The sequence below is a fragment of the Diabrotica virgifera genome, chromosome 7 (assembly GCF_917563875.1).
Source record: "Diabrotica virgifera virgifera chromosome 7, PGI_DIABVI_V3a".
In the NCBI taxonomy this organism is placed as follows: domain Eukaryota; kingdom Metazoa; phylum Arthropoda; class Insecta; order Coleoptera; family Chrysomelidae; genus Diabrotica; species Diabrotica virgifera.
Genome location: NC_065449.1, coordinates 213,419,011 through 213,444,814, shown reverse-complemented (window position 1 = coordinate 213,444,814; position 25,804 = coordinate 213,419,011). Strand labels below are relative to the sequence as shown.

Sequence of the window (25,804 nt, the reverse complement as noted above, 5' to 3'; positions counted from 1 at the left end):
AACTACGCATAACTCAAAAAGTATTGAGTTCTCAAAAAAAAGTATAGATCAGTTTTTGCTTAAAAATAGGTTCTCTAGCCACTTCCATGCTTATTTTGACCAATAAATTTTCCACCCTCTTGAAGGGGTGGGAATTGCCCCAAGATAAAAGCGCCATAGTATATAGGGTAGATTTTGTTTCTTGAGCTATTCCCTACTTACTGTGAAAATATCAAGTACATCGATGTAGTAGGATGGAATTTGGAGCCAAATACCCTCATTGACTGCCCTATAATAATGCTCTGCTATGATCGCGTGAGAGGGGACACACACAAGATTCTAGCAAAATTTCAATTTTCTGTAATTTTTCAAGTTTTTGAGTTACAGCAACGAGTTTATGTCGTTGGAAAAATAATTTTACATTCTTTCAAAATATGTAAAAATATACAGGGCTTATGTAAAAAATTAAGATTTTTTTTTCATTTCCGGTTAAACCGGAAGCCATACTGTGGGTAAAATTTATTGTGCTAATAGACAACAAAGTACTATACATGTCTGCCAAATTTCAAATTTTAGTTTCTATTACAGAGGTAGTTACGGGCAGTCGAATATTTTTTTATAAAAAATTCATAACTCCCCTCCTATAAGGAGTTAAGAAATCTGACCAATGTTATTCAATTTACTGATAGGATATCAAAAATATATCAAAGAATAAACAAATTCCTTGGAGTCATTTTTGAGAAAATTTAGTTCAAATTTATGTAAAATTTTGACCCCTTAAATATAGGCAACCCATAACTTTTTCTGAAAAACGATAATATTTTTGTTATAGCCCCATCTTTAGGCTATATAAATGTTTTTTCAAATTAAATTTATCTTAAACAAGTTTTTAGATTGGTAGGGAAATGTATCGGGTGGGCGGTCGGCCATGCTGGCCGCCATTTTGGATGTGGAAATGTCAAATTCCGTATTTCTACTTACCTATCGATGAGCTAACTTTAAGTTAAATTTCATTCGTTTCGGTCAAAATTTGCAAAAATGGGCCCCAAATAACCCCCCTATTTCGGCCCCCCTTTGAGAGGTTTTTTTCAAAAGCTTAGTTTCTCGACAAAATTCTCTTAAACTTACTCACACCGAATTTCATCGAAATCGGTCCAGTAGTTTTTGCTGGGCGGTCCATACGTACATACTTCCGACGACATGTTTTTTTTATTTGCTTTTTAGACTCAGGGGGACTCAAAACGTCGAAAAAAAGTGAAATCTGAAAAAAATTTTTTTGCACGATCCTATAACTTTATCTATTGTACTCATACTGCGTATGTAGTACGATAAAGTAAAAAAGGACATCTCCGAGGCGATGTCGGAAATACATTAAGAGAGGAAGACTGCCACAATAGAATGAAGTGGCGATTAGGAACGGAAAGGCGTAGGACGCTATAAAACCGGTTTAATATTGTTCTATTTTTCGTCCGCTATAACTATTGCGTCACGATTCATTTTTACAGCTCATAAAATACGTACTCTGGGCTAATTAGTAAAATACAAGGAAATAGCTATTTGTATAACAAGGGAGGAAAGTGCTACTTTTCCTCCCGAGAATGAAGTTTACTGCCCGACGCGTAGCGGAGGGCAGTAATCATTCAAGGGAGGAAAAGGCACTTTACTCCCATGTTATACATATGGTTTTTCCACCTTCCTCAAATAACAAGTCATTTTTTCACTTTTACTTAATTTATTTATGTAACTAACCAACAAAATTTATTAGAACTAAACCTAACGAGTAGGTACAATATAACTGTCAACTGTCAAGTATAAGTCAAATTATTAATGTAAACATTGTTAAATCAGAATAACAATTTACTGTTTTTTACCATTCTGCAAAATACAGAGTGTTTTTAAATAAACGTTAAAATGTATAGATACTTACGTAATAGAAAATAGATATTGTACAGGGTGTCAATAAGTTATATTTCATGAATAAAATACCATGACGTCACTTTTACTTTTCCTCCCTAGGGAGGAAAAATATTTTCCTCCCTAGGGAGGAAAAGTACAACTTTGCTCACTACAATCAGGTCCGGAAAAGTATACTTTCGGTAGAGGTAGGTGGAAAAGTTATTTACCAGCAATTTTATTGCTGGAATCGAATCTTATTATTGTATGTATTAATAATATAGGTATGCAAAGTCCGCAGATAGTGTGCTACTTTTTTTATAAACAAAATGGCGCCCGAAAATCGTGTTTTTTTCAATTTTTGCTCTATAACTCCAAAGATTTTAACTTTACACCAAAAACACCCAAATAAAAATTGACCGCAATTAAATTCTGCACAGAGGCGTGTTTTTCCCGATTCAGTTAGATGAAAACTTTCCCCGGAAAATGCGGGTTTTTCCAACAAAATCTTTAATTTTCAACTAAAATTTTAGAAAAGTAATTGTTAATAAATATTTAAATAACTTGGTAATGTAAAAGCCCTTTTCTTGTAGATTATAATTCCACAAGCCAATTGAAATTAAACGAACAGTTTAGCAACAATTGAATTGTAAATTAAAAATTTACAGTCGCTATAATAACGACAATAATTGTGATGCATAATAATAACTACGATTTTTTCATAAAAAGATACTATACCCATCTAATGTACTTTACAGAATTGAAATTGGACTATCTAAACGGCCTCAGGAATATTTTAAAATTATAAACAATTTTTTGGCTTATAAACAAATAGAATATCTCGGAAAATTTTAAACTAAATTAAATTGTGAAAACGGTATTCGAAAGACAGCGGCAGGACGCTTCTTTTAAAAGAAAAAACGTTTAATTATGATGAGTGTTTCCTGAGATACAGTCGGTCAAATTTGACCGGAATTTACGGCAAGGATATAAACAATAGGATCATAATTTTCAAACCATCACCTTTTTATTTTTGTCCTCTTTCTCCACACCAATTTTCATATCTTTAAAATACTCATAACATATATTATTATAATAAAAACTATCGATAATACGTGTGAAAATTGCCAAAAAAAAAAGTTCAAAATCGGTATACGTTAAAAAAAATGCATTTTCTCGGCTTCCCATGGAGCAATTTCCTTCATTCTTTTTTTGTTCCCTAATAACTCGAGTAGGGCCATCGAACTAACGCATTATTAAATGTCAAAATTGCTTTTGTTTTGTTATAATAGATTAATTTATTTATAAGAACAGAAAACTACATATTTTTTCCAGTTGTAGGCTTTTTTTTAGATAAACTTACTACAAGTGTACCTTTTAAAGTTAAAAACATAAATATTCACATTCGAAAGCTGTATAATTATTTAAACAATTTTTATTTAAACAAATTAAAATTTTGTGTTATAATAAATAAATTAATTTATTATAACAAAACAAAAGCAAGTTTGACATTTAATAATGCGTTAGTTCGATGGCTCTACTCGAATTACTTGGGAACAAAAAAAGAATGAAGGAAATTGCTCCATGAGAAGCCGAGAAAATGCATTTTTTTAACGTATACCGATTTTGGACTTTGAGGGTTACATTTTCTCCAACCTAATTTTTGATTGGAATTTTGCTATTTTTGGCAATTTTCACACGTATTATCGATAGTTTTTATTATAATAATATATGTTATGAGTATTTTAAGGATATGAAAATTGGTGTGGAGAAAGACGACAAAAATAAAAAGGTGATGGTTTGAAAATTATGATCCTATTCTTTATATCTTTTCCGTAAATTCCGGTCAACTTTGCCCGGTTGTATCTCAGGAACTGCTCATCGTAATTAAACATTTTTTCTTTTAAAACAAGCGTACTGCCGCTGTTTTTCGAATACCGTTTTTATAATTTAATTTAGTTTATTATTTCCCGAGATATTCTATTTGTTTATAAGCCAAAAAATTCTTTATAATTTTAAAATATTCCTGAGGCCGCTTAAATAGTCCAATTTCAATTCCGTAAAGTACATTAGTGTCTTTTTATGAAAAAATCATAGTTATTCGTATGCATCATAATTATTGTCGTTATTATAGCGACCGTAAATTTTTAATTTACAATTCAATTGTTGCTAAACTGTTCGTTTAATTTCAATTGGCTTGTGGAATTATAATCTACACGAAAAGGGCTTTTACATTACCAAGTTATTTAATTATTGATTAACAATTACTTATCTAAAAGTTTAGTTGAAAATTAAAGATTTTGTTGGAAACCCCGCTTTTTCCGGGGAAAGTTTTCATCAAAGTAGATCGGAAAAAACACATCTCTATGCAGAATTTAATTGCGGTGAATTTTTATTTGAGTGTTTTTGGTGTAAAGTTAAAATCTTTGGAGTTATAGAGCAAAAATTGAAAAAAACACGATTTTCGGGCGCCATTTTGTTTATAAAAAAGTAGCACACTATCTGTGGACTTCGCATACCTATATTATTAATATATACAATCATAAGATTCGATTCCAGCAATAAAATTGCTGGTAAATAACTTTTCCCAAAAATGGCCTATTCTCCGATAATCAGCCCAGACTAACGGTCTAAACTATAAATTCGCACAAAGAATCACAGATTTGTATAGCGACAGAGAAGTTTTCATTCGAGATTCAGAAAATCACATTTACGGCCCTCGATTATTATCAGTCGGAATTCCGCAAGGTTCAGTCCTAAGTCCAGTACTTTTTAATATCTATACTGCAGAATTGCATGACATGTTAAATGAAACAAATAATACAATTAAAATCATTCAGTATGCAGACGATTTCTGTATATACAGCAGCCGTAAATCATATAATGAGTGTTTATGCGATTTGGAACTGATAATGCAATGTGTAAAAAGATGGTCTATGGCTTTTAATTTCACGTTATCCCCTGAGAAATCTAGCATCACCTTTTTCACTAGACATAGGTTAAGTTCCCCTACCAGTATAAATTTAAGTAATGTTGATATATGTATCCTCTCACCATAAGTATCTGGGCGTGGTTTTGGACAAAAAACTAACCAGGACACTCCATGTGAATCACATTATCAACAAATGCGAAAAAGGTTTAAACATGCTTCGTTGCATATGTAAAGCTAGATGGGGTGCCGACCCAAAGATAGCATTAATGTTCTTTAAATCGTATATTCGGTCAATCATTGATTATGGATGCTTTTTATATGGTTCATCGTCAAAATCTAATTTATCAAAAATCGATCATATTCAGTATAAGGCAATAGATACGTATATGTATTAGTGCGTTTAAGTCAACGCCATGTGCTGCAATTCTAGCAGAAGCGCAGGAACCTCCTCTAAACCTTAGAAGAGAATTCTTGTCTAATAAGTTTCTATTAAAGACCAGGACTTTAGACTCACATAAATTATTAAGTAAAATTAACAGTCTCACTGAATATAACTTAACAAATTCTTATTGGAGAATTAAAACTTCTCCCCCTCTTACAGATGCTTATCTAGAAACTAACAACTTTAGCATTAACACTAAACAAATATTACCCATATATAACCTTTCTATTGAGGAAATCGCAATCTTTTCAAAGATCATAAAACCTACATACAGAAACTTACCATGCCAAAACAATAAAATTATAAAATTAATCTTATCTGAATTTTCTAATTATAAATACATCTATACCGATGGTTCAAAAACATGTAATAGTGTAGGTAGCGCTTATTATGTTTCGAATATAAAAAGTGGTAATTCTTTTAGACTACCTAAATGTACATCTATCTTCACTGCCGAACTTTATGCTATTGAAAGAGCCCTAACTTACGCGGTTGAACAGAACTTTGGAGACACGGTTATACTATCAGATTCTTTATCTGCTCTTGAGGCAATATCACAACCAATAACCAAAAAACACAACAATGAGTTGTTATGCCATATTAGAAAGACAATCGCTCGATTAAAAAATAATAGCAGTGACTTGGTCTTTATCTGGTTAAAAGGACATGCCGGAATCAAAGAAAATGAGATAGTGGATGAAATGGCAAAGAATTCAGCAACTTTAAATGAAATAGTAGATTTAACAATCTCCAGCGATTACATTCCAGAATTGCATAAAAAATTAAGAAAGAAATGGGAAACTATTTGGCTTAAGTTTGTACAAACTTCGAGGAATCCATACACTTACATGCACCCATAACTTCCGCAAAATATCCCACATATATTTGATTATCACGTTACTCGATTTTATTCCACATCCCTAAGTCGCTTAAGATTAAACCATGGCAATTTTCCTGCACATTTAGCTAAAATAGGAATGCGTATCAACTCTCTCTGTTCATGTGATAACTACTCTACTGCAGATTTAAATCATATAATCTTTAATTGTGAACTTAATAAAAACCTTACGAAAGCACTAATTGCTAGACTTCAGGAGCGGAATGTAAGTTTACCGCTGAATATTTCACATCTACTAAGCTTCAATACCAAAACTATTAATGATATTATCATACAATTTCTTAAAGATTCTAAAATAAAAATTTAATATATATATATATATCCCGTTCACAGCGTAATACGCCTTTGGGTTCCCGTTCGCCAAGCCTGTCTATTCTGCCAGTCTTCTTCAGATAGATTTCTTGCTGACATTGCTTTTGAGATTCCTTGGATCCATGTTGTTGGTGGTCGTCCTCGTTTTCTTTTCTCTGGTGGTACCCATTCTAATATCTTTTTGGGTAGTCTTTCTTCCCCCATACGTCTAACATGTCCGTACCATATTAGTTGTTGTTTTTCGATGTCTTCTATATGAAAAAATTTTAAAAATTTAATATGACATCTTTAATCTTCAACTTTCAAATGTCTGTGGCAAAAAGTTTATCTAATGCCATCCCCTCTTTGTGAACACACACACACACACGATTCATTTTCAAACAAATTAAGTCAAAACATAAAGTTTTTCCCATGCGTCTCGATTCATTTTCAAACAAATTAAGTCAAAACATAAAGTGAACGAACGTCGTTATGTAGTTATATACATTTTGTATACTGTATACTAGGGTGGAAAGAAAAATTCGAAGTCATTATTTTTATGGAGCTAGTGCGAAAATGTTGTGTTTTGATGTATAATAAAACTGTAAGAAATCTTTTTTGTATTGGACTCTATCTTCAGGTTTCTATATTAAACTTAAATTTTTGGGAATAACAAAAAAAATTAAATTTTAAAAATTTATTTTTTTATCAGTTCTTTGAATCTAAATACATAATTGTTTTATGATACAATATACATTTTAAGATTGGTAGTATGATTTTGTGTTAAAAAACGGCATAATATTTCTAGACTGCAACCTTGAACGAATAAAGCCATCCCTTGATTCTCGTCCACAAATAGCAGCTGATGTTTCAGTTAATAACTTAACAGTTATTTCAACGAATTTTGTATGACAAGTGCAGTTTAAGACCTCTATGTTGTTGTAATTCCCAGAATCAATTATATCCCTTATATCTTCATTGGAAATATGTTTTAGCAAAGGAGGAGCCGTAACTTTGAATCCAAAAATAGAAATTATGTCATTATAATCTGCATCACTAAAATTTATTGTTGGTATTTTGAATCTTTTGATATGGTACGGACACGTCCAGAGGATGGATAACTCAAGACTCCCTAAAATAATTATGCAATGGGTACCACCAAACCGCAGAAAGAGAGGAAGACCCAAGAAATCTTGGAGAGAGGGAGTAACGAAGGCGATGAGCGCAAGAGATCTTAGAGAGGGCCAATGGGATGATAGAGTGTCATGGAAATTAGGCATCGGACAACGTCGCAAGAGGTTCGATTGATATATATATATATATATATATATATATATATATATATATATATATATATATATATATAAATATATATATATATTTTGAATCTCCGGTTCCTTTTTTTCTTTCTGACTTTCTCTAGCTTTCGGCTTTCTGCGTGGTCCTAGCTCCCGTATATGTTTTCGTTCATCTTTCATCATACCGAGTAATACATTTTCGGGATGGGCAAAATAAGCATTCATTTGGATAACGGCATCGACAATTTTTCTTTGGTCAACTGGTAGAAATCGTGAATAATGGATCATTCGTCATAAATGTTTTGAACCATAAGAACAGCTAGGATGCAGTTTTATATAAAACCAAGCTGGTACATACACTTTTTGGATGAAATTTACTAACATAATTAATTGGAGGCTGGGACATTCAGTTCCAACATACAATCGAAGCAACCGATTATCAACTGTCAGCCACCTTGTGTGTGGTATTGTCCCAGGTTTTTTAGGGCTCAAATCATTAGGACATTTTCAAGCAGCAACTGCTTGACTGATGTGGTACAAGTACTTCTGATCGGTACTAAGGTCTGTTGTTTCTAATAATATTGCTAGGTTGCTTTCTATTGCGACAAAATCGACAACAGCCTTCTCTTCACAGCGTTCCAGAAGTTTCCCTATTGGCCTTGAAAAACCAAGTGGTCCACTGGGGCGTCCATCTAACTGTTGAATTAAATGACGTGGAGGTAGCTCATTGCAATGAAATAAGCATACTAGCCAATTAAGTGAAGTGCCACAGTATTTGTGACGTAGATGGTTGGAGTGTAACTATTGACAAAGGAGCAATGAATTTTACTTCATGCTAATCTGCATCGGAAGAATTTGAGTCAGACAAGCTGCTACTTAAGGAAGGATTAGAGGACTCAACGGTACATGCTTTAAGAACAATTTCGTCAGTATTATATTTCTGAGAACTTGCCTTTGTCTTCATGATTCTTTCCATTTTCTTCCTTATTACTGCAGATGCTGCAATATCCACTGGTCCAATTGCCATTTTTCGACAGGATCGTTGATCTTTAAGAAAAATTCGCTCATTTTATGGTACTTTCTTGATTTTATCACAAGTACACACACACACAGTTCCAGTCATGTTGCACTTGCCAGCCGCGATATTCAGTAACCTTTTACACTCCTTTCGAAACTGGCAAATCTTTTCTATTCATGAATCAGATGCTTGCTGAGTTTTTGTGTACTTATCGCTTAAGATTTTGATACTTTGTATAACTATTTTTAATCATATCTTGAATGCACTTATGCGATAATGTTGGAATAGAAGCTTTTATTCATCTTTGTTCTACTTTCGTTGCAACGGCATTCAAGACGTCGGCGATAGATGGATCTCTAGTATTATTTGTCAACTTAAGTTCATTACGAATAAGGAGAAAGCACTTTAGAATGTCACACTTAGTTGGTAAAACACGATTATTGAAATTTGATTAGAGCCATCTTGATTTTTTCGACAAAAATAATTTTTTTTGTTTTTTTATTTTTCAAATCCAATATGGAACCTCAGAATATTTTTTTATTTCAAAATGCTCTCGCACCAATTGATTTCATCACCTGACACAATTTTTAAACGATAGCCACAAGAATTTTTCTTTTCTTTTATTTTTTTGGCCTATTTCGCTTCACCCTACTGTATACTATATACTACACACATCAGCGGACGTTTCACTTTATGTTTTGACTTAATTTGTTTGAAAATGAATCGTGACGCATGGGAAAAGTTATAGCGGGCGACCAATATAAACTAATAAAATATAAAAAATTTGAATGGCTTGCATATGCGAGTTCATTTTGAATGAAGTAAAAGACAGACGTACTCACAATCATTTATTGTTAACTCCCGACGACAGGTTTCGCTCTCTATAATATGCATAGAGCATCTTCAGGTCAACAGTTACAAGTAAACTAAATGATGCCGCTACAAGGGGCTCCGGCTCCTTCTATAGTCTTCAATATCATCATTTATTGCTTAAATTATGCTAATGAGGATATGATTGGATGGACGGAAAATTATAGGTTAAGAAGTATATGGACAAGTTCTTGAGGGTAGGGAGAAAAGTGGCGAGAGACAGCCAACAAATCCATGTTTGCTTCTTTTGTTGTGAAATGGAATAAAATTGATGTCATATATGTATTTAATTTTTTTAATATGTAATGGCTTTAAAATTTTATTTATATTTATTAAAATATTTCTATTTATTTATGTGTTGATGAATGTAAGACGTTTGAACCAAAAAGAGTTAATATCTGAAATTGGTGTTAACTCTGGTTATGCAATTGTAACCTAATTGTTAAGGTTATAGCCTCGATGTTCCAACGCCAGGAGCAGTGGTCGTACACAGGAAGAGACAGTCAAAAAAGTAATAGGGGAGTGCAATTAGAACGAAAAGATTCAATGTTTCGGAAAAAATCAAACAAGGTTATATTTTTCTAAAACTTTTTTTGTTAGTTTATAAATATGTTAAAGTAAAAAGTTCTACTCACAAATTTCGCCGCTAAATGTTTATTAATTGTTTAAACAATAACAATTGTTTTGTATAAATAATGTTAAGAATATGGGTGAATTCAACATTTTATTTTGATAAAAAATGTTTTTATTTTAGTTTTGATTATGCTGAACCCGAATCTGATATTACAATTTGCAAATTCAAAATGGCGGATTAAAAATGGCGGATTTTTCCTAAAAATCCTTAAAAAGTAGTTGTAAAATCCGATTTTTTTTATAAAACGTGTTTTCCATATATGTGGATATTTTTGAAAGGTTGCTGAACCTGAATCAAATTTTGATAATTTAAATTATAAAATGGCAGATCCAAAATGGCGGATAACTTAAAAAATAGTTGTAAAATCATAATTTCTATACAAAATGTATTTATGATTAATTATTTATATGGTTTAATGATATAAATATAAAAATATATAAATATATAAATATAAAATGAAGGCTTTAAAAACTTTAAGAAATGATGACTCCATAACAATCCTACCAGCGGATAAAGGCAATGCAACTGTAATAATGAATAAAATACAATATGAGGACAAAATTACAGATCTAATTACAAATGGACCTTATAGCAAATTAACGAAGGATCCAACGAAGACACTGGAAAACAAAATATATAGAGCTTTATTCAAATTTAAAAATGATCTAACATACTATCAAAGAAAATTAATGACACCTCACTACAGTAAGACACCACATTTTTATGGAGTGCCGAAAATTCATAAAGCGAACATACCACTTAGACCCATTTGTAGTACCATCAATTCTCCTTGTAGTGAACTATCAAAATTCTTATTAAACATTCTAAAACCATTTGCTAATAATGATGACACTTTTATAAAAAATACAAAACATTTTTTAAACAAATTATCAACTATTGAATTTAATCCAAATAATATTTTAGTAAGTTTTGACATAAACAGTTTATTTACAAATGTACCATTAGATAAAACTTTAAACATAATCAAAACGAAATTAGAGAATGATAATACATTGGCAACTAGGACAAGACTAAATGTATCAGCTATAATGGAGTTATTGACATTATGTACCCATAATACCTATTTTCAACTAAACAATGAATTCTATAAACAAAATTTTGGTCTAGCAATGGGCTCTTCTTTATCTCCATTATTGGCTAATATATTTATGGAGGATTTCGAAACTAATATTATTTCTAAACAAAATTTAAAACCCACAGTATGGTGGAGATATGTAGATGATGTGTTTTCAATATGGCCTCATGGATCAGAATTGTTGGATACATTCCTGAATATTATAAACGATCAAGAAGAGACAATAAAATTTACAATGGAAAAGGAATACAATAACAGCCTACCTTTCCTCGATGTTTTGATCTCAAAGAAGGATATTGGATATGAGACTCAAGTGTATAGAAAACCAACACACACCAACAGATATCTCAATTACAAGTCAAATCACAACATCAACGTTAAAAAGGGAATCATTAAATCCTTATATGATAGAGCCAAAATTACTTGTTCTAACGAAAATTCCTTTTTAGCAGAAAAACAATTGTTAACATCTGTTTTATTAAAAAATGATTATCCTTTATCGTTTATAAATAAGGAATTGTCAAGATTGGATCGAATGGAACAGAACAACTTAGAACGGGATCCTACAACATTCACCAGAAATAATACGAGGAAAATATCAATACCATATATAAAAGGACTATCCGAGAAACTTAAAACAATAGGAAATAAATTCAACATTTCAACAACATTCAAAACAACAAACACATTGAGATCTATTCTATCTAAAACTAAACCTAACAATGATCAAGAAAGAACAAAAAATTGCATTTATAAAATACCTTGTGAATGCGAACAATTTTATTTAGGTGAGACATCAAGACCATTAGACGTTAGAATAAGTGAACATCAATCTTATATTAAAAATAGAGAATTTGAGAGATCTCAAATATGTCAACACGCATGGGATAATGAACATAGAGTTCAGTGGAGAGATTCAAGTATAGTCCTGAAAGAATCAGATAGTAAAAAGAGAAAAATCAAAGAAGCGGCTCTAATTATGCTAAATGAAACCAATTGTGTCGCAAATTCCTCGGTAGAATGCAGTAGGATGTGGTTACCCATACTGAAAGAGGAAGTCAATAGAAAGAAAATACCAAGATTAGTAAGTCAATAATATCGAGCTAGTACATATTTTATATTTTAGTATTACTTATATATCTAGTATTATTAATAATATTTATAATTTAAACATGTTACAAGTCAGAATTTGGTATTATTTTTTGAGAGTAAATTAATGTAAGACCAAATACTTACGATGTCGGGATAGTATCACAGGGTTTTTCCTGGTTTTCCCTTGTGATTTACTATGAAGTCTCTAACGCGAGAATTTTACTGTCGTTGCATTTGGTTGTCTTTTTAAAGACATATCACATGCTATAATTTTTTATGACGGATATTCTTGAGTTGGGGTTAATTTCATGTAATCGAATGAACTATCTTTCAGTAAGTCGTCCCAGGAACGCAACTCATAAATATTGGCAATATCATTTTAAAGTCTTCTACTTTAAAATGTATAATATATGTCTGAATTGCCAATATAAATGAGTGAGATTAAATAAATTATTAGAAGAATTTTTTTTGCTTAGCAACAACACTTTAGTTTATTTTAGTAATATTTTGTATTTTGACAACGGCACCCGATTTGGGCGTCGAAACGTTAATAAAATTATTTTTTTCATTTTAATTGTGGCTTATTTCCCATATAAATAATTAATCATAAAAATGCCACAAGGAAATAGCTTCAGAACAACAAAATGTATTTACTTCTACATATATTTATTTTTGAGAGTTTTGATAAACCTATATATTATATTCAAAAACGACCGCTTTAAAACGTCAACAAATTGTTATATTAATAATTTTTCTATTGATGAACAAAATATGTATTTTTTGCTCTTAATATGAATCGTTTCGTTCGCTCTTAATTAAATTCGGTCTTACTCGAAATGATGTGAAAATTGTGCTTCTACCTTTTCAAAAAATTGTTGCAATGGGATCATAAATAAAAAAGTTATTCTAAGTAAAAAGCTCTGCATATTCTAAAACTTTAAATGCAATCATAAAATATCAATTTTTATCAATTTTGTACAAGATATGTCAATAAATAAAAATTTCAGTTAGGAGTAAAATACCTATATTTTTCATAATACTGAAAATTGTTATTATGGAAAGTTGTTCAGAATTAAAAACGATGTGTCAATATGCAATTACACTCTTCTAATCGAAATATTGTAAACTATAAAGGTACATATATAAAAATATAATTTTTTTACATACCTCGTATAATATTGATAAAATATAATATTTGATATTTACATATTAAGTGTTTGATCATGCACAGCTATTTATGACGAATAACTTTCTTCATAAAATTAATAATAAAACAGTTATCATAAATAATAATTGAAAATTTAATGATGTTGGGTATAATTAATTTGTAACAATATTTAAAAAAAAACAAATTTTCGATTAGAAGGATATAATTACATATTGGAACATAGTTTTTAATTACAAACAACTTTTATTTATAAAAATTTTCGATATTGTGAAATATAAAGGTACTTTACTCTTAAGTGAAATTCATATTTTTTGACATACCTCGTACAAAATTTAAAAAATTTGATATTTGATGGTGCATCTTATGTTATATACGATGCAGAGTATTTTATAAAGAATAACTTTTTCTCGTAAAACTGATATTAAAACGCAGACATACTGTATAAGAGCTAAAAATTTTTTTTTGTTGAACATTTATTATTGTTGAAGCTTACTATTAAATGTATTTTAGGAAAGTTTTACAGAAAAAAGTTTTGATCACTCTGTATATACATTTTTTCATCTGGTAATTTTCGGTTTTTGTATTACATTTTTGTTATCTTTCTTAGTTTTCTCAAAAAGACATTGTTTACTTCATTTTTAAACTAAAATATTTCAGTGTTTTTTAAATATTACATTCTAAGCTTTAAAAAATATCAAAAAAATTGTATTAGATTTATTCAAACTTGAGTAATACCGTCTTAAAGTGGTGGGAATTCTGTAAAACCACGAAGTTTTCAAAAATTACATTTTTTGAGACATCGTATTATTTGAATTAAATTTTTTAGATTTTTTTTAATAAAACATCGTTTAGTAAGATGATTGAGAGGTAAGTTGTGCAAATTTGAGTGTTTTATAAGTAAAATTGTATTAGTTACACATTTTTAAATCATTTTTAAACAAAATTCATGTAAGGCTCAATTTCCGCCCACACTGTACTCATGTCCATAAATTTTATTTCTTTTTATTACAACCACAAGATAGCTTATTTCATCTTCTTTCATGTCCAATTTTTAAAATTTCTTTTGATCCATCAGTTAAAGAATTACATTAAAAAACTCAAGCGTGCACTTCTTCCAACGCTACAATAGTTTACAGTGCGCCAATATGTGTGAGATGGCTGACTTTAGCGTTATAAATAAAAAATTACAGAAGCTAGAGATTTAATTTTAGAAAAATCTTTATATAAGGTTTTTTTGTAAAATTTTCTGAATTTTTCAATGGTCAAGTCAGTTGTTTTCTAAAAATTATATTTTCGGAGTTATTTACAAATACATCTAACTTCGCTGTTCATTTGTTTAATAAAAAATGAAGCACCCACTTCTCGAGTAGAACTTTTTGATACGTTGTTTATTAAACATTTCTTAATGAAATTACAAAAAGTTTTATCTTGTTTGATTTTTTCCGAAGTGAAAATCTAAATGCACTCCCCTATAACTATGTATGTTTAGAAGTCATATTATAAAATGTGATTTGGTTAACATCAATGAAGGTATCTGAAACTAAAAATCAGAGCAGAAAGGAAAAGAAAGAAAACAAAGGGTTAGTTGTGGAGTTGGGTAAAAAATATATAATAAGTAAAATAGATTCATTTGAAAATTAATTAAAAGTAAAAGAGGAAAATTGCTTTATTAATTGAAACAGAGAAGACACTATAATAAACTGTTAAAATAAATAAAAAGAAAAAAGAAATGGGGTTACCTACATTGAGTTCTGTCCATCAATAAATAAATAAAATCGAACATTATAACAAACATCACTATATATTTGTTTAAATATTTTAATTTAAATTTTCTTGTTTTAATCTTGTTTTTTATATTTGGCGAATTTGATATAGCTTAGCAAAATTATATAAAATCCCAGAAGAATGAAAGACATTCATATTTAGCACACACAAGAAATGCAGAATGGACAAAAATATAGAGACATTTCGGTGACAAACAAAATCAGTTAGATAAGGCGAAAACGGCGGGTTCGTTGGGAAAAATAGTCCCATGAGATTTTTTTGCATAATTACATTCGTGAGACATCTCAGAATAAGGTTCAAGAAGTCGCCCACGTGAAAAGTGGGCCAAATTTTTTTTAATCAAATTGAAAAAATCAGTATTTTTGGCCCGGACAATTTTTTTTGTAGTTTTTTTGGACCCATCTGGATAAAAAGGTCTCTTATAATTTTTCTCTAAACTTGATAGTTTTCGAGTTATAAGCAATTTAAAATTGAAAAAAAAAAACGAAATATTGCGATTTTCAAGGCTTAATAACTCGGTTAAAAGTTATTATTATAAAAGTCAGAAAGTGACTAAATAAAAGTTTAATGAAAGGCACCTCATTTGAAAGAGTGTGTAATATATAACCCCCGCTACAAGATCCTGAAGAAATTTTTTTCATTATTTTATTATTAAGCTGTTATTTTTAAGTAATAATATTGAGCGCCATGCACGTGGTAGTCGGCCGTAAATGCTGAGTGCGAGAGAGAGAGAGATGCCACTCCGGGGCAGTCCAATTGTGCATCTTACTTGCACTCACATTTACGGCCGCCTACCACGTGCATGGCGCTCAATATAATTACTTAAAAATAACAGCTTGGTAATAAAATAATGACAAAAATTTCAGTCAAAAATCACGATCCTCAGTAATGGGGAAACGGTAAGAGAGAGAGAGAGAGAGAGACCAAAGAAAACTTGAGGCAACGGAAATGGATTTCTGAAAACCTTCGGCGGAGAAATCGAGATAGGGGAAACTTACTTACAGAGGAATACGAGAAATTATGCAAGAAAATTAGACAAAGTAGAAGATATTGGTACCGAATAACTAAGATTGTAAGGACATGTCCAAAGAATGACCGAATATTGACTTCCAAAACAAATCCTAACATGGTAACCTGATGGTAGAAGTAAAGGACGAAAACCTCACCTTAGTTGGAGAGAAGGCATAAATCGAGAAATAAGAGATAGATAAATAGAGAGAAACGATTTAAACCGGTTTTAAGAGTTTTTAGATTTTTTTCTTGACAGCATTGTCAATATCTATAAGTAGCTTAAATGGTTTTGTCGGATTTAAAACGAACGTATCTTTTTCAGTATTGTATCTGATCATATTTTACTTTTTAGGTGTATTTATCTTCATTATATTTATTTGCAAGAAGAAAATCCTTCTGAACTTAGCTCAGAAATGTACGATATTTGGTATACACTATTCGCCGAATACTTCATCGGTTCGCACACATTCCTCTTTGACGCTAAATGGAGTTGCAATGACAACCTTAGGAAATCAGAATAACAACCAAAAACTAGTTTAAGATTTTATTTTTTTGTAATTTTGTAATGAAAGGGACATGTTATTATACAGGGTGCTTGGAAAAGAATGGGCCATAGCTTAATAGCCGTTTTAAGCTAACTTACCTTAGTACAAAAGTTGATAATAACCGAAATACAGGGTGTCAAAATTAAACTTTAATTTTATTTATTTTTGAATATTTCTCACAGGCATGGGACAATAACACAAAATTTGGTAAGTGGTGCTGGTATTGTACAATCTACTAAATTATGTTAAACAAACGTTTCTGGCTACTACCAGAGGCGTACAACGGGGGAACGTGAATGGTTGACCCTTCCCAAATTCTACACCACTGGTGAAACTACTATTTTAGTGCCATTTCTTGATTCTACAATACTTTCTATGTAAAAAACATATCTACTCTTCATCCTTAATAATAAAGCCATTAGTTTTCGAGATATTTGAAGCTAAAAATGAAGGAGCATAATACATTAATCAAAATAAGTGTGCCTTTTCATTTTTAACTACAAATATCTCGAAAACTAATGACTTTATCGTTACGAATGAAGAGTATTTTATTTGCATAGAAAGTATTGGAAAATCTAAAAAATATGCTAAAATGGCAGTTTTATCAGTGGCGTAGAATTTGGGAAGGGTCAACCATTCACTTTCCCCTGTCGTACGCCTCTTGTAGTAGCCAGAAACGATTATTTAACATAATTTAGTAGGGTGTACCGTGCCTACACTTTCTGCCAAGTATCACACGGATATGTCAAATTATTTTACAGTATTAAATTTTTTTAAATAATTTATTCCTTATTTAAAACTTTAAGAACTTTGTGTGCCCGTTACTATAAAACTGATTGACATATCCTTATGGTTAAGTATTTTCTATTGGAAATAAGCCACAATTTTACTAAAAAATGAATTTATTAACGTTTCGAAGCCCAAATCGGGTTTCGTTGTCAAAATATAAAATTCATTTTTTAGTAAAATTGTGGCTTATTTCCCATAGAAAATACTTAATTATAAAAATGCCACAAGGAAATAGCTTCAGAACAACATTAAAATATCCTTATGGTACTTAGCAGAAAGTGTAGGTACTGTACACCCTACTAAATTATATTAAATAATCGTTTGTGGTTAATACCAGAGGCGTTCGACAGGGGATAGTAAATGGTTGACCCTTCCCAAATTTTTACGCCACTGATGAAACTGCTATTTTAGCATAATTTTTAGATTCTCCAATACTTTCTATGCAAATAATATAGTATTCATTTGTAAGGATAAAGTCATTGGTTTTCGAGATATTTGAAGTTAAAAATGAAAGGGCACACTTATTTTGATTAATGTATTATGTCCCTTCGTTTTTAGCTTCCAATATCTCGAAAACTAATGGCTTTATCGCTACGAATGAAGAGTATGTTTTCTATATAGGAAGTATTGGATAATCAAAAAATTGCACTAAAATAGCAATTTCTCCAGTGGCGTAGAATTTGGGAAGGGTCAACCATTCATGTTCCCCCGTCGTACGCCTCTGGTAGTAGCCAAAAACGTTTGTTCATAATTTAGTAGAATGTACAATACCAGCACTACTTACCAAATTTCGTGTTGTTGTCCCATGCCTGTCAGGAAATATTCAAAAATAAATAAAATAAAAGTTTAACTTTGACACCCTGTATTTAGGTTATTATCAACTTTTGTACTAAGGTAAGTTAGCTTAAATCGACCTATTTTAAACTCAGGAATCTAAGGTTAAGCTATGGCCCATTCTTTACCAAACACCCTGTATACTAATACTACTATCGGTTTACAGCGCAGCGTTCTCCGACGCCTTCTGACTCCTAACCGCTATTCTTCTCTGTTTAACCATAGACCAGGAGGAATTTCTATTTCCTCTAGTTCTTTTACAAATCACTCTCTCCAGATTCTTCTCGACCATTCTCTTTTCCTTCTCCCTTGCGTTGTCCACGCCAAAATCTGTTTAAGGATTCTGTCATAATATGGCATTCTCTGTACATGGCCGTAGCCTATTAGTTGTTTTGTTTTTATATCATCAATTATTTTATGTGTGACTCCCATCATTTCTCGTATTCTCTCATTTGGTATCCGATCTCTTCTTGATTTGCCTGCTGTTCTTCTTCAGAAGTCCATTTCTGTTACTAGTTTTCTCTGTTCTTTGTTCCAGTGGCCAAACTTCACTGGCATATGTGATTACACTTTTAAGTATGGTATTGTATACGAGCTGTTTGTTCGCTTTAGATATTGTTTGGTCCCACAGAATGTTGTTCATCATGGATATGGATTTTTTACCCTGCATGTTTCTGTCTTTTATAGCAGCATCAACTATTCCATCTTGAGTTATCTTCATGCGCAGGTACTTGAATTCATCACAGTGTTTAATTTCTACCTCATCGTCTAATGTAATGGACTGCTTTGTGCTTTGTTCCTCCAATACATATGGACTAAGTTTTATGCATATTATCTACGAGACCTCATTTGTTATATTTTTCTATTAACTTCCGCGTCATTTAACTGAAATCGTCATAATCATGAGCAATCAGAATTTGGTTATCAGCCAAAGATAAAGTGTATAGTGTTATCTCGTCATTGAGAAGGATTCCCATGCCATTACATTTTCTTTTCCACAGCTTGAGTGCTTGTTCCAGATAAATTTTGAAAAGGGTAGGCGAAATGCAGTAAGCCTGCTTCAATCGTTTACTCACTTTAAATCCCTCAGATATTCTTGATCCAGTTTTAATATTTGCAGTGGTTCCACTATACAGACTTTGGACTACTTTGATAAGACCATGTTTAATCTTGGTTTGCTGTAGGGTTGACCCCCTAGATATGGATTCCATCCATAGTGGTTTTAAAATATACCGATATTACGAGAAAAGGTTTGATTAAAGTTTGAACATTCACGGATTCAGTGAACATTTTTTAGACTCTTCTTCGTTTTCTAGTCTTACACAAAAGTACCTGCCTTTAAATTTTTAGCATCTTCCTCTTGTTAAGATACCTACCCTTTCCAGGTCTTGGCGATTAGCATGGTTTTCCTAACTTTGTTTGCAGTTATTCGGAATAATACGGTTGTAGACGTATTAAACAACTTTCTCAGATTTCGAAGTTAGGATATACTTCTTTTCCCTGGTCTTCCCCTCGAAGTACATACCTTGCCCTGAAGAATGAGTTACAACCCATACCTCTGTTAATATCTAATAACATGTTGTTTAATAATCTCTCATTCCTTGCACATTTTACGTAGTACATCCACATTAGTTACACGATCCCTATCAGATTCTTAAGTTGCATCTGTAACACCACATCACGAAGGCCTCCTAGCTTTCGTAAATAAGCCTCAGAAAATGTCCAAGCCTCTACTCCGTGAAATAACGTAGAAAATACAGCTTACATAGCATCTGATGCTAGTATGCTAGAGATTTTAGTACCAAATAATGGTAAATCGTAACTGCTGAAAAAAGACTTCATCTTTATGAACGCTGATCTTGCTGATATTAGCGTTTTAAACACTTTTAATACATTATATGGTGATGAGTGCACGACGAACCGGCTAAATCACGCAAAAGAGGGAAACATAACAGTGAAATAAAAAAGAATGAAACTAGTAGAGGTGGGAAATTATCAATAGAAGCCTATGAATTTACATTACATTGATAGTTTCCCACCTTTAGACGTGTCAACTGCCACTGTGACAGGAGAATTTTATATGCAAGCCCACGGTTATTAGACTTTATTAATGTCTAAGAACCGTGATGCAAGCCAAGAAAGAGAGTAAGAAGAAGAAGAATATTCTCATGTGGCAGTTGGTTTGATTCCGATACATCTAAAGTGGGAAACTATACTATTAATATAATATAAATTTATAGATTGTACCACCTACTAGTTTCATCTCTTTTTATTTTACAATTACAACGTACTATGTTCTCTGTCTTTTCAGTTATGTTGCCGATTATTAGAGCACTCATCACTGTATGAACACCGTCCCTTGTATTGCAAAATTTCAAAATAATTTTTGTGAGATAATAGACTTTTGTATATTATAATAAAAAATGTAATGTGTTTTTATGTAATAAAAATATACGTGTTGCAGCTTTTTTTATTCATTTCCTTTTTTCCTTCAATTATTCTGCGAAATTGATAGAGGAAAAGTAAATAATCAGACATGGGAACAGCAAGATAAAATTTAGACAATAATTTTTGTATTTTATTAGGCAGCCAACTATACACTGGACCTAAACTAAATTGTTTATATCAAAAAAGTCGCGGTTATTAAAAATAGAAAGAAGAAGCCAATCAGTAAATCTGACATCTGACATCTGACATCAGACCCTAGAGAGACGCGGCTAAACACAGTATAGGTAAGCGTCATAAAGTTAGCGAAACGGTTTTTTCAAAGTCGTTATTTTGACTTCTACCATAGCTCAAAAAATTGCACCTCGTTTGCGGATAATTGCACCATTCAAAATTTCATTTGCGGAGTTTCCGTTTTCGAGATATAAGCAAATCAAAAGTGGAGATTTCGGCGCAGCGCTAAAAATAAATGTCGATTTTCAGGGTATAAAATGCCGTAAAGTCACTAAATAACCATATCAAAAAATTGCACCTCGTTTGCGGATTATGAATAAACTGGTTTTAATTGAAAATTGAGAAAATTGAAAATGTTATAAAGGAAAAACGATGTTAATGTTGGTTGCCTATACTGTAGGGCCAGAATAATTTTCACTTTTTATAAACCTAAACTGTAAGGCTAAAAGTAGTATGTACCATAATCAAAATAACTCCTCCTGACTTAAAGGTAATCCCTGCTTTGAAATTTCATTTGGGGATTTTCCGTTTTCGAGATATAACCAAATAAAAAGTTGAGATTTCGAATAAATTTTCATTTTCTGGGTATAAAAAGCCGTAAAATTGCTAAATAATCATATCACCTAATTGCTCCTCGTTTGCGGAGTATAAATAAACTGGCTTTAATTGAAAATAATGAAAATTGAAAATTTTATAAAGAAAAACGATATTAACGACGGTTGTGGTTGCCTACACTGTAGGGGCAATGCAAAGGAATTATTATTCGTAGTAGTGATGTTGATTATAGTTACTTTCGAGGATTCGTTACAAATCGTTACTTTTGTATAAAGTAATCATTTACAGTTACAGTATTCGTTACTTTGGATTACTATGATTACTTTTGTATTTGAGTACCGGTAATCATATCGAGAATCGTATTTCTCAGTAGGTAGATATTTTGTATAGGTATTTCGATATAACAACGACCTTCACCGATCTGTTTAAGGGATAAATCGTTACTTTTATATAAAGTAATCATTTACAGTATTCGTTACTTTGATTACTATATGATTACTTTTGTTACTTTTGTATTCGAGTACCGATAATCATATCGAGAATCGTATTTCTCAGTAGGAAGGTATTTTGTATAGGTATTCTGTCACACCCTTAAAACGCTTCATACCGATAACGATATTCCATAACACTCGTAAAATACCGGTCCCGTCCGTTACTCGCTAGGATACGATTGGTATTTTTTTTATAGAAAGTAATCAAGTGTACTGGTTGTACATACAATAGTCGTTACCCGCTCTGATACGATTGGTACAAAGTAACGAAGTAATCAGAGTAATCAAAGTTACGATTTGCCTCTCTGTATAGTAATCGGTACTTTCGGTATTTGTAAGTAACGAGTACTTTGTAACGAATAGTTACTTTTTCAACATCACTATATACACCATGGCCAGAATAATTTTCACTTTTAACTGAACACATTTAATTTCTCCTGGTTTGTAAACGTGTACGCAAATAAAAAAGTTGTCTATTCGGTTGACTTACAACGGTTAGGGATTAATAAAGAAACAAACGAATCGGCATGCGGCAGGTCGATTGTAATATTTTAGGTATACCAGTTAAACGTAGATCTCGGGTGCGTAGAGGGTCAATATCTATTTAATTATTAATTTTTTAGTAATTTTTTGATTAAAATATAATAAACAAGATAACTTAAGGAAAAATAATAAGATGGATAATAAAATACAATGCACCCTTGTTAGAAATACCTTTCTTAGCAAAAACTTAATATGTACTAAATTAGAAGAGACTTCCTTGAATAAAAGAACAATTAGGATTCACCCGCAAGTAATATTTTAAATACGAAAAAATATATAGATTAGTGCCGATTCGATATGCGTTCTAGAGCAGAGTAGCTAATTCGTTATGTCGTCTAGCATCATCATCAGTAGCTCGACAACCCTTTTTGGGTCCTGGCTTATTCTAAGAATTTCCTTCATTCTGTTCTGTTCCTTGCTTTGTTCTTCCAGTGGGTAATCTCAAGTGTTTTCAGATCTTGTTCCATGTATTCGAGTACCGATAATCATATCGAGAATCGTATTTCTCAGTAGGAAGGTATTTTGTATAGGTATTCTGTCACACCCTTAAAACGCTTCATACCGATAACGATATTCCATAACACTCGTAAAATACCGGTCCCGTCCGTTACTCGCTAGGATACGATTGGTATTTTTTTTTATAGAAAGTAATCAAGTGTACTGGTTGTACATACAATAGTCGTTACCCGCTCTGATACGATTGGTACAAAGTAACGAAGTAATCAGAGTAATCAAAGTTACGATTTGCCTCTCTGTATAGTAATCGGTACTTTCGGTATTCGTAAGTAACGAGTACTTTGTAACGAATAGTTACTTTTTCAACATCACTATATACACCATGGCCAGAATAATTTTCACTTTTAACTTAACACATTTAATTTCTCCTGGTTTGAGGATTATGAATAAACCTGGTTTTAACTTAACTAAAAATCCGCTGTGTCTACGTACACGCTAACGTGTACGCAAATAAAAAAGTTGTCTATTCGGTAGGCTTACACCGGTCACGGATTAAGAAAGAAATGAACGAATTGACTGGTCCGCTGTAGTTTGACTATTTACACATTGGCGCAGTCATTTTTTATTTGAGGGGATGTTCTTATATAAATCAAATATTTTAAAATTTTAGCCTCACAAGCCTAAACGATATAATTTCATGATTCTTTACAACAGTTCATTACCAGTGGTGTCATCGTGTGGGAACGCGTGGGAACGCCGTTCCCTCACTGGTTAAGAAAAGAAAAAAAAAATAATAGAGAATTTAGGTTTTGTAAACAAAAATTAGCAGTGCGTTCCCGCACTGCTAATTTTGCCATGACACCACTGTTCATTACCCGTAGCAAAAAATCAGTATACCTAATTTTAATTGTTGCATGAATATCCATATAATAAAAATAAAACAAATTTTAACTTATAAAAGGTAGAAGGCTAAACGTTGCTGTATTGTTGATGTTTTAATTTAATCTCTAAAATGGTTTTATATAAAGTCACAATCAATTTAAGTGATATATTAAAGCAGCCGCAATGCAGCCTATAGTCAATAAGTTTTTTTTGTTAGTTATGTATATTTAATAGTTTTTATGTGGGGTATTTTCCCCGTAAATAAAAATTATTAAAAACAATATTGTAATATGTATGTAACTACAATATCTACAAATAGTTTCAATTTCAAACAAATCACACTTACTAAAATGATCACGCCTTGAAAAGAATCCGGAAATCCTACAGCAGGGCATCATATAAACATCAAATATTCAAGTAAACTCCTAAATATTATTAAGTCAATATACGTACCAATTTTTTTTTACTAAAATGATTTAGTCTTTATTGTTCACACTATCATCTTCATCGCTGGGGTCACCGTTGATTGTTATTATGATTGGGTTTATTTCGTTAATTTTATTTTCACGAATCCACCAATCCTTAATTAATTTTTCGCACTTGGATATATAGTTCCGCCATACTTCTGGAGTTGCAATTGAAAGTGCTTCTCGCCAAGTTTCAAAAACCGCTTCGTCAGTATAACCACTAGGACCATAATATGGTTGTCGTAATATTGTTTTGCTGTTCCCCATATATTTTCGATGGGATTAAACTGGCAGTGGTGTGGTGGAAGATGTAAAACTTGATGCCCGTAACTTTCAATAACTTGAACCACCAGAAAGATTTTTGGTTTCGCATGTTCTTTTGCCAAACGTAACAACTCAGACTTTAATATAAGCTGTGGAATAGATATGCGTTCATTTTTTAGCCATTCTTTAATTTTATCTACATTCCACGAATTTGCTGGACTTTTGTTTAGTATTTTTGAATGGTAAAGGCGCATTGTATAAAATAATTACGCTGGGCTCACTTAATCCGGGAAGAAGTTTTTCACGCAACTATTTCACAAACATTTCCGTGTTCATATTGTCATGATAGTCACTGTTTTTTATGTAGACGAAAATATTAAATTAGCACCTTTTATATATCCTGTCTTCCCTCCCGCGTGCAGAATTATATGTCGCTTCCCTTCTCCACTAGTATGCTTGATCGATTTTATGTTGTCATCTTACCATATTCTCTTGGTAGCACCCTTAGAAAATATCCATGTTTCGTCTAAATATACAAAAGTTGACTCTTTTTCTTTAAATTTGTTATATTTTCTCAGAAACTCAATTCTCTTGTGTACAACATAACTTCTTTCACAAAGAGCTTTTCTGTTATCCTCTTTTTTAAATTTGAATCCTATGTTATGTAGGACTTGCCATAAACTTGTTCTGCCGATGTCACCAAATTCCCCCTATTCTCATTTAAAAAAATCATCGATTACGTCATCACACCCAGATGGATGACGACACTAGTATGATATGTATGCCAAAATATAATTTAAAAACAAAAATCGGCCTCTTTCGGGATTTTCCCTAATGTCATCGGTTTACGAAATAACAAATTTATTCCTTTCATTTGCACCCTACTGTATAT

The 25,804-nt window shown here is 31.7% G+C and overlaps 1 protein-coding gene across 3 annotated transcripts in view; it reads left to right on the top strand.

The window, feature by feature from the left end:
- Positions 1–25,804, top strand: part of LOC114331213 (G-protein coupled receptor Mth2-like) — a 680,964-nt gene that overhangs the window by 139,197 nt on the left and 515,963 nt on the right. For 2 of the 3 annotated variants that reach the window (XM_028280710.2, XM_028280709.2), the window contains exon 7: positions 16,760–21,035. In XM_028280710.2, coding sequence (XP_028136511.1) covers positions 16,760–16,947 — 188 coding nt within the window. In that variant the 3' untranslated portion in view covers positions 16,948–21,035. Of the gene's footprint in view, positions 1–16,759; positions 21,036–25,804 lie in introns of those variants that run through there. The other variant, XR_007699306.1, reaches the window with a different exon arrangement.